The sequence below is a fragment of the Dermochelys coriacea genome, chromosome 13, assembly GCF_009764565.3.
Source record: "Dermochelys coriacea isolate rDerCor1 chromosome 13, rDerCor1.pri.v4, whole genome shotgun sequence".
Taxonomy (NCBI): domain Eukaryota; kingdom Metazoa; phylum Chordata; order Testudines; family Dermochelyidae; genus Dermochelys; species Dermochelys coriacea.
The window spans coordinates 32,135,381-32,147,656 of NC_050080.1; the positions used below are offsets into that span (position 1 = coordinate 32,135,381).

The 12,276-nt window shown below is 50.1% G+C and overlaps 1 protein-coding gene across 1 annotated transcript in view; it reads left to right on the top strand.

The window, feature by feature from the left end:
• LOC119842343 (fer-1-like protein 4) overlaps window positions 1-12,276 on the top strand; it is a 112,086-nt gene that overhangs the window by 80,223 nt on the left and 19,587 nt on the right. Inside the window, exons 29-36 of the mRNA XM_038370338.2 lie at window positions 1,416-1,547; window positions 2,229-2,277; window positions 2,951-3,057; window positions 3,441-3,572; window positions 5,236-5,346; window positions 5,932-6,059; window positions 7,294-7,464; window positions 10,977-11,131. Coding sequence (XP_038226266.1) covers window positions 1,416-1,547; window positions 2,229-2,277; window positions 2,951-3,057; window positions 3,441-3,572; window positions 5,236-5,346; window positions 5,932-6,059; window positions 7,294-7,464; window positions 10,977-11,131 — 985 coding nt within the window. The remainder of the gene's footprint in view (window positions 1-1,415; window positions 1,548-2,228; window positions 2,278-2,950; window positions 3,058-3,440; window positions 3,573-5,235; window positions 5,347-5,931; window positions 6,060-7,293; window positions 7,465-10,976; window positions 11,132-12,276) is intronic.

Genomic DNA, 12,276 nt, shown 5'->3' on the forward strand with positions numbered 1-12,276 from the left:
ATCCTCTTTGGAACCCCCCTTCAGGTAGTTGAAAGCAGCTATCAAATACCCCCTCATTCTTCTCTTCTCAGACTAAACAATCCCAGTTCCCTCAGCCTCTCCTCATAAGTCATGTGTTCCAGTCCCCTAATCATTTTTGTTGCCCTCCTCTGGACGCGTGTGGGCCCCAAAACTGGACACAGTACTCCAGATGAGGCCTCACCAATGTCAAATAGAGGGGAACAATCACATCCCTCGATCTGCTGGCAATGCCCCTACTTATACAGCCCAAAATGCCGTTAGCCTTCTTGACAACAAGGGCACACTGTTGACTCATATCCAGCTTCTCATCCACTGTAACCCGTAGGTCCTTTTCTGCAGAACTGCTGCCTAGCCTTTCGGTCCCTAGTCTGTAGCAGTGCATGGGATTCTTCCATCCTAAGTGCAGGATTCTGCACTTGTCTTTGTTGAACCTCATCAGATTTCTTTTGGCCCAATCCTCTAATTTGTCTAACCACACAATAAATTAACAATCAACTAAAATCATTGGCTACTGGCTGCTGTCGGGGCACTGGCTCTGCCTTCCTGATTCTGTGCCCCTGTCTCAACCAAGGAGCAGTTTAGACCAGCCTGGAGGCTGCTCTAGCTTCCATCTGTTGACAACAGTCTGAAGAGGCCACCTGCCAACTGGGAATAGCTAGAGCACAGTTGTGGGTCAGAGGCTGCTGGGGACTCCCTGAGGCTAGACGTATCCCCAGCAAGGGAGTTAGGGCTGAATGCCATCCACACACCACAAAGGACAGAGCAGGCCAGAGAGCCTAGCCCAAGGTGCTCTTTAGCCAGCTATCTCCTTATGACTTGGGGTTTGTGTTTGTAAATGACGTGATTGGGAAGAGCATTACTTTCATTTAGCAGCCTTAGCTGGTGTCTGACAGAAAGGTTTTGTTGATTGAATATTTAATCTGAAAGAGTGCACTGGGGAATGAATGGTACATCCATAAAGGGCCCGTCCTAGAAAGGTCTAATTCTCTGTCCCCCAGGTGGAGATAGCTTTCATCCATGGTCACCCTGCGCAGCACCTGGAGGGCTCTCGTGTCAAACTGGTGTACCTGCTTTAATGGACTCTCTTCCGCATAGCTCCTGCCTGTTCACTGTGTGCTGTTATCCTGCACTTGCTGAGAGAGCCAGGAGCTCTGGCATCGCTAATACCTTGGATTGTCTTTTTGGTGGGAATAGTGCGACTTTGGTAGAAATGCACAAAACCTGAGCCACAGGTAGCCATGTGTTGTTGTGGTCTTTGGGAAAGCTGAGCCCCTGGGGTGGTGCGGGACAAAGCCTCTCTAATGTCAGGCACCAATACAGTCCACTACATATGACTCTCAGAAACCTGTGCTTGGCCCTTTTCTGATTCTCAGGCCTTTGCTTTGTGTTTTTAGGCTCCTCTGAAGAAAATTCCTATCAATAAACTAATAAAGAAAGAGGATGAGTTTGAGGAGGAAAAGCCAGAGTTGGAAGAGCTGGATTGGTGGTCTAAGTACTATGAGTCCTTAAAGGAAATGAGCAACCAGGTAATGGTCTGTCACTTCAGTTCCTTTGTCCCTTATTGGCATGACAGCCACAAGATCAGTGGGAATTAAATTTCACAGTACTTGTGTAGATCCAGCTCCTAAGCTCTAGCCCTGGTCTCAGCATTTCATTGCTGGTTTGCGAAGGCAGCTCCCAGTTCAGTATGCTGACTGCTGAGAATCCCCTACTCACCCTGTGGACACCTAGCTCAGGGCTGAGAGTTTGGCTGGGTGGCAGGGTGCCCAGCGGTTGGTGCTGCAGTGCTGAGCAAAGCGGCATCTTCTGAATTTGGCCCGAAGTGCCTATGTCACTCCTGAAAATGGGATTTTGGCTCCAAAGTCGTGTGTGTGGGGGTGTTACACATGGCTTCACTTGTTCTGGACAGTCACACTGCAGTAATGGGGATCTTACTGCTCCTTCCTAGCCATCCTCCAGTCAGCCCCGAGAGAATCAGAAGTGTCTCCGAGGTTCTTTTTCTACAGCCTGTCTCGTTGTTCACTGGGCAGCTTTGGCTAATGAGCTGAACCCAGCAGCACGTAACTACAGTGCTGTGCCCCCCACAATAGCGTTAATCAATCTAGTAATACCAGATAATAATGTTATCAGGGGAGGGGGTACTCTGGCATGAAATGAGCTAGGAGCATTCACTGGCTGAGCAATGCGGTAACGTGTGTGTGTTTCAGTGCCATAGTGACGAGGAGGATGGGGACAACGACGACCCGAATGAGGCAGGTGAGTTCTTAGACCAGCCAGGCAAACACAGGCTTTGCTGGCATTTCCAAATCCTGACCTGACATCAGAGGCCACTGCACACGCTGGTGCTATATTTCAGACAGCTGTTCAGTTGGAAGCAGAGTACAGCCCGCAAGCTGATAGCACTGGGGCTAGAGAGATTGATGCTGGGCAGTTTCCCAGGCTCATGCAGATTGTGCCCCTCAGTCTGATAAAACAGTGCTTTTCATCAACAGATCTCCAACTGCTTCAGAATCTTTTTGTTTGTTTTACTATACCCAGGTCCTGGCACAGACCCTCCCCTGCCCAGCCACTGTCATCTCTCCTAATCTTATGCCAGACACACCATTTGGACAGTAGGCAAATAGCCATTCGCTCTGTTTTCTGTACCAAGTCCTCAGTGACTTTGTTTCCTTTGTTGCTGGCCTCTGTGCTGTGTAAATGCCCCATGTTCTTCCATGAAGGTAAATAGTGGAAATGCTTTTCAAGGACAGTTCTTACAAGACATTGATTGTCATGTTGCACAATGAAATTTTATCGTGTTTACAAGCGACTGTCTGAAAGCAAAAGCTATTGCTGAGATTATGTCATGGAGTAACAATCAGATCAGAGAGAAAAATACCTTGTTTGGCGAAGCCAGGACATTTAGTGATCTTGTTAATGCCCTTTTTAGATGGAGGGAACTTAAATGTGGACTCTATTGATGTGGAAGCGGAAAATGGAGTGATAGTGGAAGCTGAGCCAGTGCGACACAAAAGGAAACTCATAGCTACGTTGCAGGTGAGTCTCCGAGGGTGACTGATCTGCTCTGTCTCAGCTTATTCCCTCCTGCTCCTTCTTCCTCACAGTCCTGCCAGCTGTGACAGCACAGATCTTAAAGTGGAAAAGCTAATCAGAATGCTGACCTTCAGCCCTGCCATCTGTTCATATGCACAGCTCCCTTTACCTTGATGGGGAGTCCATCGGAACAAAGGGCCTGGTCCAGCTCAGTGCTGAGTGCCCTCATCTCCCTTGGACGCTGTCCGAAATGCCATAGAACCAGGGCGGGAATGGGCCACGTGGTCAATGGGAGAAATCATTCTTAGATCACATTAACTCTTTCCTTCCCTTTGGGGAGACTGAGCTGGAAGGAAAGAGCCTAAATAACTTGCAGTTTATTTCAGATCTACAACTCAGAGCTGGAAAACGAGTTTGATAATTTTGAAGACTGGCTGTATATCTTTCCGCTTCATCGGGGGAAGGCGAATGAGGATGAGGACGGAAATGAGGATGAGAACTTTGTGGGGAAGTATAAGGTACTGTGTCATTTGGGTGCCATTCATGTTATGCGTGACAGCAATGCATGAAAGAGGGGAAAGCAATTTGCAGCGTAAGAACATTTTGGAATATTTTTATCCTTCACTAAGAAAAGAACTGGGACACTAAATTCCTTCATTATAGCGTGTAGTCAGGAGGCATGCCTTGTAGCATAAAGTCTCCTGCATGAAATTCTCATGGCAGATCTGCGTTGTAGAAGTTTCATGCCATTCCTTGAGCACCATGGAACCGAAACAAGCAGTAGCCGCTAGGGCAGTCGTCCCCAAACTGTGGGGCGTGCCCCCCTATGGGGCACGGAGGAACGTTCGGAGGGGCATGCAGCGGGACCAGGCCAGCCCCCACAGGGGGTGGGGAGGGAGCACCACATAGTTCTGCTCTGCCCCCAGCTCCAGCTCCACTCTGTCTTCGTCCCCAGCCCCAGCTCCATTCTGTCCCCAGCCCCAGCACCAATCCACCCAGCTCAAGCTCCACTCCGTTCCCAGCCCCAGCTCCAATCCACCCAGGCCAGCTCTGCCCCCAGGCCAGCTCTGCTGTCATTCACCTTCAGCCCAACCTCCTCTGCTGAGCCAGCTGTGCAGTAATGGAGGGGGGGGCGCAGATTCCGTTACTGATGGGGGAGGGGGCGTGACATGAGAAATTTGAGTACCGCTGCACTACTAGGAGATGCATGAGGCTTAACCACAGACAACAGTGGCTCTTCCCACCTCTCCAGTGTCTCTGAGCTCACAAAATCGCCTCTTCCTGACATTTGGGGCCTGTCAGCTTTAGTTTAAGGTCTGTTTGAGGCAGTATTTAGCTGTATTTAGTGCTCTGTTACTGCTGTGTATTTATTGTTTGCCTCTGGTGAAATTTAACCTGGATCATGCCTGGATGGTGCCTCCCTAAAGATGGCTTAAATAATGTGCATCTGTCAGTATCAAAGTAGTTGGAGGGGGAGGGCATGGGTCTGCTGTGTTGTGTTGACACCCCGGGCTATGAATTAGCAGGTAATCCTCAGATCTGGTCTGTGTGGACATATGTTCTGTTACCCTCCTCCCTCTGATTGTTTGTTACGCTTGTGTCACTAGTCTTTAGATGGGAAGCTCTCTGGGGTAGGGACTCCGTACAGGTCTTGGCTGGCAACTCTGCATGCTACCATGACACATGATTAGTTGTAATTTGTACTATTACTTTGGAAGTCCTTCCTTCAGCAAAGGCCTTTTCCACTCATCCATGGTCTCCTGAAGTGTCCGCTCCCGAGACTGACTTCAGAGGAGTGATTAGCAGGTAACTGTGAATAGCCTGGCTCCCTGCCCTCCTCTGCAGGCCAGCCCTAGGTTGTCATGGGCTGGGGGTAAGTTCCCTGCAGAGTAGCCTGTCTCTAAGGAAAGAAGATCAAGTCTGCTGACCTGAGTGTGTGAGAGAAGCCCTGGCCATCTCTTTGGGAACATAGCACGTTGTGTAGCACTATCTCGAGAAGCCAGGGACTATGTGGCCTGGCACAGGGCACGGACACACATGTAATCTGCCAGTTTCAGTTTGACACAATTAAGGTGGTGCTACGGATCGAATCCTGGGCATTACAATTTGCTTGAAATATTTTCTGTAGAAGGGTATTGATCCCAACAATGTTGCTGTTCCTGTTCAATGTCTCCACTGCAGGGTTCATTCTTCGTTTATCCTGCTGAGGAGGCAGGTACAGAGCACAAGATCTCACAGGGTGTTCCCAGAAACAGACCCATCAAGGTGCTTGTCCGAGTTTATATTGTTAAGGTAAGTGACTGCATTGAGTCCTGGAGACCTTGTCCAGATCAGCAGCTAGAGAATCCCTGGCCATCCCACAGCCTGTATTCATGGAACCAGCAAAACTGAGACTGGAGAAGGCCTTGCTATTGGGTCCCAACTAGTCTCTTCATTTCCAGCCAGCTGATTGGCCCATAGCAGCATTGGTCCCCACAGGATCTTTTCTAGAGCTTTGTCCAGTTTAGAGTCAAGTGTCTGAAGTGCTGGGGTTTCCACCGTCCTCCCTAGGGAGACAACCTGCCCACTCCCAAACCTCCAAAGGGCACTGGAACTGCGGATGGGGCATTCCCCATGCTCTGCCTAGAGGCATTACCTGAGAGATGAACTGGAAATTCTGCTCTCGGTCCCTGGCTAAGGGCTTCTGTACTGATATATGACTAGCGTATCCTCGAGAGATTCATCTGCGGCCTGTGATGGACAGGATCAGAGGTTTCGGTGCTCCATCTCAGAAACTCCTCAGCAGCTCTGTGCCCTGCACATGCTCTCACTTGGCCTGGACGTCACAGCTGTGGCTGTGGATGTCAGCCCCAGCACCTCCTGTCTTGTGTATTTTAGGCAACGAACCTGGCTCCTGCAGACTCCAACGGCAAGGCAGATCCCTATGTGGTGGTAACGCTTGGGCAAGAGCAGAAGGACACAAAGGACCGCTACATCCCTAAGCAGCTCAATCCTGTGTTTGGCGAGTAAGGAGCAGGCTTTATCTCGGGTGATGTTTAATGGGAACAGCCTCTTCCCTGGTGCATCTTGAAAAGGCTGATGGCCGGGTCACTGCACAGAGCCAACACTCTGAGCTCAGTGTGACATCGGGGCTTCTTTCTCTGTCCACTGGGGACATTGGCGCGTTGTGTAGCGCTATCTCGAGAAGCCAGGGACTATGTCTTGCACATCAGCAGCTCTGATGGGCTCTGCCCAGGGCTTCTGTAGGTGCATGTGTCTGACTGGACTTCCACTCATATGGGCAGAACATCTGGGGTGTTGATTACAGAAGCACCCCTAAATTCCATAACTGATATACGGGCAAAGCAGCATAATACCTTGAGAACCTACACTCCAGGAGGGAACAGAGAGCAGGGAAACCCCTTTTTCCAAGGGGAAGAAAGGAAAGCCCCAGGCCGCTTCTCAAACAGCAAGAAATGGTGAGGAGAAAGGAGACCCCAGGCCCCTGGCAGCCAAAACCAGGGGAGCATTACACGTCGTGACAGTGCAGGAACATCTGTGCAGCAGCAAGCCCCAGCCCCTTTGTGTGTTTGTGACTCCAGTGGGGACACTTCCTGTGTTACTGCTGCAGACTCAGGATCATGGGATTCGGAGCTTGGTCATGATTTCTAGGGTCTGATCTCCAAGGGAATCCTTGGGGCAAATTTAGAAATGGAGGACAGAGTTCCACTCACACAAATGTGCTCCTGGATGTGCCCCCAGGTTTGCTCACACAGTCAGGGTGAATGTGGTGCAGATGGCTCACTGAATTGTACCCTGGGTGGAAATCTTAGCTTGTCCAAAGTGGGGGAAGGTAACGGGAGGCCATTGTAACCCGGCAGCCTGTTATATCCCATTGTCATTGAAACTCAGAGTAGAGTCACCGGAATGATGTACAATGAGCTGTTTGAAGTAAAAGGACCTGCTGATCAGGGCTGCCCGGCTCCTGCTGAGGTTACAGAACCAGGAGTGTCCAGCCCTGTGCGTGCCAATGTATTTGGAGCAGGGAATTAGTCAGGAGAAGGTGCTGCCCCTTCTAGATAGTTCCTTCCTGGGGAGCACCAGGCAGCTTGCTCAGGAGCTGGCGAGGTCTGTGGGGCAGGAAGACTGGAGCTTCACCAGCACTGCGCCCACAGACATGCGGTTCTGCCATCAGACCCGGGCAGGGAGGGAAACTTCCATCCTCTCTGCTGACTGAGTGTCTCTTTGCTTTGTATTCAGAGTTCTGGAACTGAGCATATCTTTTCCGATGGAATCAGAACTCACTGTTTCAATATTTGACCATGATTTGGTTGGGTCTGATGACCTGATTGGGGAGACGAAGATTGACTTGGAGAATCGATTCTACAGCAAACACCGAGCTAACTGCGGAGTGGCCTCCCAGTATGACACGTACGTTCCAGAACACGGGGCTGGCATATATGACTTTCTTTCATAAAATCATCCATGTTGAGGCTAGAAGGAACCCTTATGACCATTTAGCCTGACCTCCCAGTATTACTCTGGCCAGAAAGTTTCGTCCAGGGCTTCCTGCGTCCAGCCCATTGCTTCTGGATGAACTCGAGCACTCTAGTTACGTAGTATGGAGCCCTGCTGATGTTATGCTGGATGGTGCTGATGGATGCCATCAGTCACAGACTTGGGTCATGTCTACACTAGCACTTATGTTGGCAAAACTTTTGTTGCTCAAGCGTGTGGAAAAAACTCCCCCACCCCTGCAGGCGACATAAGTTTTGCCTGCATAAGCACTCCTGTGCACAGTGCTGTGTCAGTGGGAGACATTCTCCGGCCAACAGAGCTACCGCCGCTCGTTGCGCTGGTTTTATGATGTCAACAGGAGAGCTCTCTCCCATCAGCATAACGCGGCTACACGAGCGATCTTACAGCGGCACAGCTGTATCGGTATAGCTTGCTGCTGTAAGCTTGTATGTGTAGACATGGCTGAAGTTAAAGCTTATGGATGTGCTAGGCACCTTTTGTTCAATGTAAATGGAGGGAGCAATTAAATGCCCCCTTGTGTAGTGACAGCTGAAACAGTATAAGCCACTGCTCAAGCACTGGCAGCATGGCAAGGCCTGAGCAGAAGTTATGTGAGCTGTGGGGTTTCCCTTGGGATTGACTGCAAATGCAGGGTCTGGGGCATTGATTGGTTGTAGCTGTGTGCATGGGTGTGTGAGAGGCAGAAAGCCAGGAGAGAGTGAGAGAAGCAGTGGTGAGTGTGGCCCTGGGAGGAAGGGCAACAGGACTCTGGAAAGGCAGCCTTGGTTCTTCGTCAAGTAGATGCAGCCATGTATTCCACTTAGGTTTTGTGCGATCAGCGCACTGAAGCCAGAGAATTTTCCTAGCAGTACGTGTGGGAGGGGGCACTCGGGCCTTGTAATCATAGTCCCTTCTCTGGGTATATGAGGCAGTGCCAGTTTGATCCCGCTGGCTATATGAGGCAGTGCCAGTTTGATCCCGCTCAGTTCCTTCTTAACCACTCCAGACCTCAGGGAGACTCTTCCTTCTCCAGGAGGAGTATGGACCAGCACGGCGTTCCTCCCGGCACATGGGATAGAGCAGGTCCTTCCAACAGCTCCCCACAACTGTGTAGCGAAGGGAGAGTCCCTGATCTGTCAGCTCTGGTTCCAGCTCTGGGGCATCTGTTGAGTCTGGTGCCAATGAGGGAGATGCAGACACCAGCTCTTGCCATGCCAATGGCATAACAGGTGGCAATGGACCTCCTCTGCCTTTCCGTCCTGATCTCTCCCTTGGTCCAGGACTTTGTCAGGGCTACATCATTTATAGCTGGGTGAGCTGCCGAATGTTCTGCGCCAGGCACACTGGCCACTGCTGGGGCACCCTCCCCACCGCAGCAGAGTTTGGGTGTGGGAGGGGACAGAGAGTTGGGGCACAGGACGAGGTGAGGCAGACTCTGGGCGGCTCTTACCTGGTGTTGTCAGACGCCACCGGTGTGGTGCTCTGCTCTGTCCAATGTTGATAACAGTCGGCTGCGTGTGTGTGCTCCCTCTATGTGCTGCCCCGGCTCTGCGCAGATCACTGAACAGCAGAACCCTAGAGAACCCCCAATGACCACAGACTCCAATAAGGTACAAAGGCACCCGGCCAGGTTTATTGTTAAATGAAACACAGTCTCTAGCTCCCCAGGTCAGATGTCTACAGTTCTGCTAGTACATATGTGCTCCCTGACAATGGACACAGCTCAGTCAGTGGTGGGACACTCCACTGCCCCCCTAGGCTGGCAAGAGACACCGCCCCAGCGATGCATTCTTATACACAGGTACAAACAAGTTACACATCACTCCTGACATATCGAGGTGCAACCCCTCTATGCTGTAAGGTGCTGCCTCTCACCTTGTATGTGTTGGTTCAAACAAAACAGCTCTATCCACCATATTACCTTTTTGCCCCTGTCTTTAGGATGGGTCCGCCTGTCCCTTGTTATCTGTGTGGAATGTGCAAATATTGGAGTATTCTGGTATCATCCTGGCATATGTGTATATCTCTAGTGTCCAGTACCTTTTAGATGTGTGTGTTTTTGCAACATCAGCCCTTTCTTTGCCAGCGTCTGTGAGCAGGGCCTGCCTCTGGCTCACAGCTTAACTTTGCTTTATGTTAGCAAAGTCTTGACCATTACTTTAGCTCAGTCCTTAGGCCTCATACCGGGCCTCTGATACAAGGGTTTATGTTTCAGGGCCTCATCTTACTGCACCGGGTGGCTCCCCGGAAGTGGCGACATGCATCCCCCTCGCTCAGCTGCTAGGCAGAGGCATGGCCAGGCAGCTCTGCATGCTGCCTCTGCCCAGAGCACTGGCTTTGCAGCTCCCATTGGCCGGGAACGGTGGCCAATGGGAGCTGTGGGGGTGATGCCTGCACTACAACAGGCTACCATTGAACAAAATGGCTGTACATTTAAAAAAAAATTACAGCTTTTAATGCAAATAGGCTAATTAAGTGACAGAGCAAATGCAAATCAGCAATGCAGAAATCTGGATGTGCTCCAGGAAAATAATGCATGTATTGGTGGGTGTGCAGAGACCTGCATTTACCAGTGAGTCTGCAGGAGAGGCTCAAACTTGAAATCTCAGGTGTTTCAACTTTGGCCAACCCAAGTCTCTGAAGAGCTCTCTTGAAAATTGGCACATTTTGCATGTGGCAGCCAAGAATTATTATAACATGAACTACAAATACATTCATACTAGTTATTCATGAATATAGTAATAATCCATTGACATCATTCATCATCATGATCATTCCTTAAACATTTTTGAAACTGGGGTATTTCCCAAACAAAAAATTCAATTACATTTATATTAAGGTTCCTAAACTAATCTTTGCCCCCTACCCCTCGAAAGCCCCCATTCAGTTGTACTGGGAAAGATTTTGTCTTGCTAAGTTGTTTAGCCCCTTATAAAAAGAGCCACAGAAGAATAAGATAATAATTTCAATGCAGGGAAGTATGGAAGTTCGAACAGAACAGGTTGCCTGTGAGCTTGCCATTTCAACAAGAGAGGACAGGCCTTTATCACTTTGGAGAGAGCCCCATGGACACCCTCCAGCAACTTTACATCCAGAATTTCCCAGCAAAGATCACTGCTGTCATTTCTTCTATTGCTTTTATTGGCCAGTGGGTGAAGTGAGGTGGGAGATTTCTCTTCATGGGCCTGTTACTGCCTCATTATCCAAGAGGGAGAGGTTCTTAGTCTCTTGATAAGCCAACTGCTTGCTTCATAACCTTCCCGAGGGAGCCTATAGGGAGTGCTTTCGCAGTACTCTGGCAGCCCCACCACCTCGTGGAGAGTCTGCCAAAGGAGGCAGCTCTCACATCCCAGTAGAAATATTATCTATTGTGGCTACAGCAGGGAGAATTGTGTATGTTTGAACATCCTCTCCCCTCCCCACAGAGATGGCTATAACATGTGGCGAGACGCTTTCAAGCCCACCCAGATCTTGGAGAGTTTGTGCAAGAAGAGCTCTCTCCCCTCGGCAGAGTACAGGCGGGAGGAGGTCAAAGTGAACAACAAGATCTTCAAGGTCCCTCCTGAAGCTTTCCCTGAAGGTACCGTGTGTGTCTGGGGGGAGAGTTACCTCCAGGTGTTTTCAAGGGTGACCAGCTGTTGCCTTCTGTCAGCCCTTCAGCTGTGTGAGGCTCATGTCTTGGGATACACTCTGAGCCCCCCTCTCCTCACTCACCGGACCAACCACTCAGCCACTGTTAGCATGTTTCGAGGAGCTCCAGCAGCATGTTCAGAGCTGACAGGCCACACAAGACAATGTTGCCCCTGAACCAAGGAGTTCACAGTTGAAGGGCTCATTGTGAACCCCGTACTCACTTTGGTGAGCAGTCACTTATGTGAGTTTACCCACTAACTATGAGTAACTGCTCACTAATGTGAGTGGGGTTCACAATGTGGCCTCAGATTAGACAGAGAATGGAGTTCTACCAAGTGGCAACGTGGCCCAGACTGCGCAGTCCAAACACTAATTCCTAGCCGATGCTTGAGCCTAGGGTGACCAGATGTCCCGATTTTGGGATCTTTTTCTTATATAGGCTCCTATTACCCCCCACCCCCATCCTGATTTTTCACACTTGCTGTCTGGTCACCCTACTTGAACCCCATGGACCAGCTGCCCTGCTGAGCATCAGCCCTTCATGCAGGCCGTGTGTGCTAGGTTTGGTTTGATTGTTTCTTTTAACACTCCCCCTGAGAGAGCTTTGCTTATTTTTCATTGAAGCTACAAGGGACAGTCCCTGTATGCAGCTGTTTGTGACCCGCTGTCCATTGCGACATGCTGACAGATCTCCTTACTGCGTTTTCTTTGTGCTTTTCTTTTCCATTATCCTTCATCTCATTCAGGCTTAGTTAGATTGTGCCTGAACCACTTGTGCCTCACGCATGCCCCCGTCTCACTTACACATGGAGTGAGGCTAGATTTAGCTGCATAGGCTGAGCTGAACATGCAGCATACGGAAAATACCACAACCCACTTATCCCAACACCACACATGCGAGTGAAATGCAGCCTCCCATGAGAGCCTCCTGCTTGTCAACAGAGATCTGGGGAGTTGAACTCCCCCAGAGGGCAGGGACCCTGCTTTGGGAGGTTTGGTTCCCCCACTTCTCCTGTTCTGGGGGGTGGGGTAGCAGGCGCTCACTGTCATTTTCCCTTGTTTCTCTTTAGTTGAATCTTTACTCAAAAGATT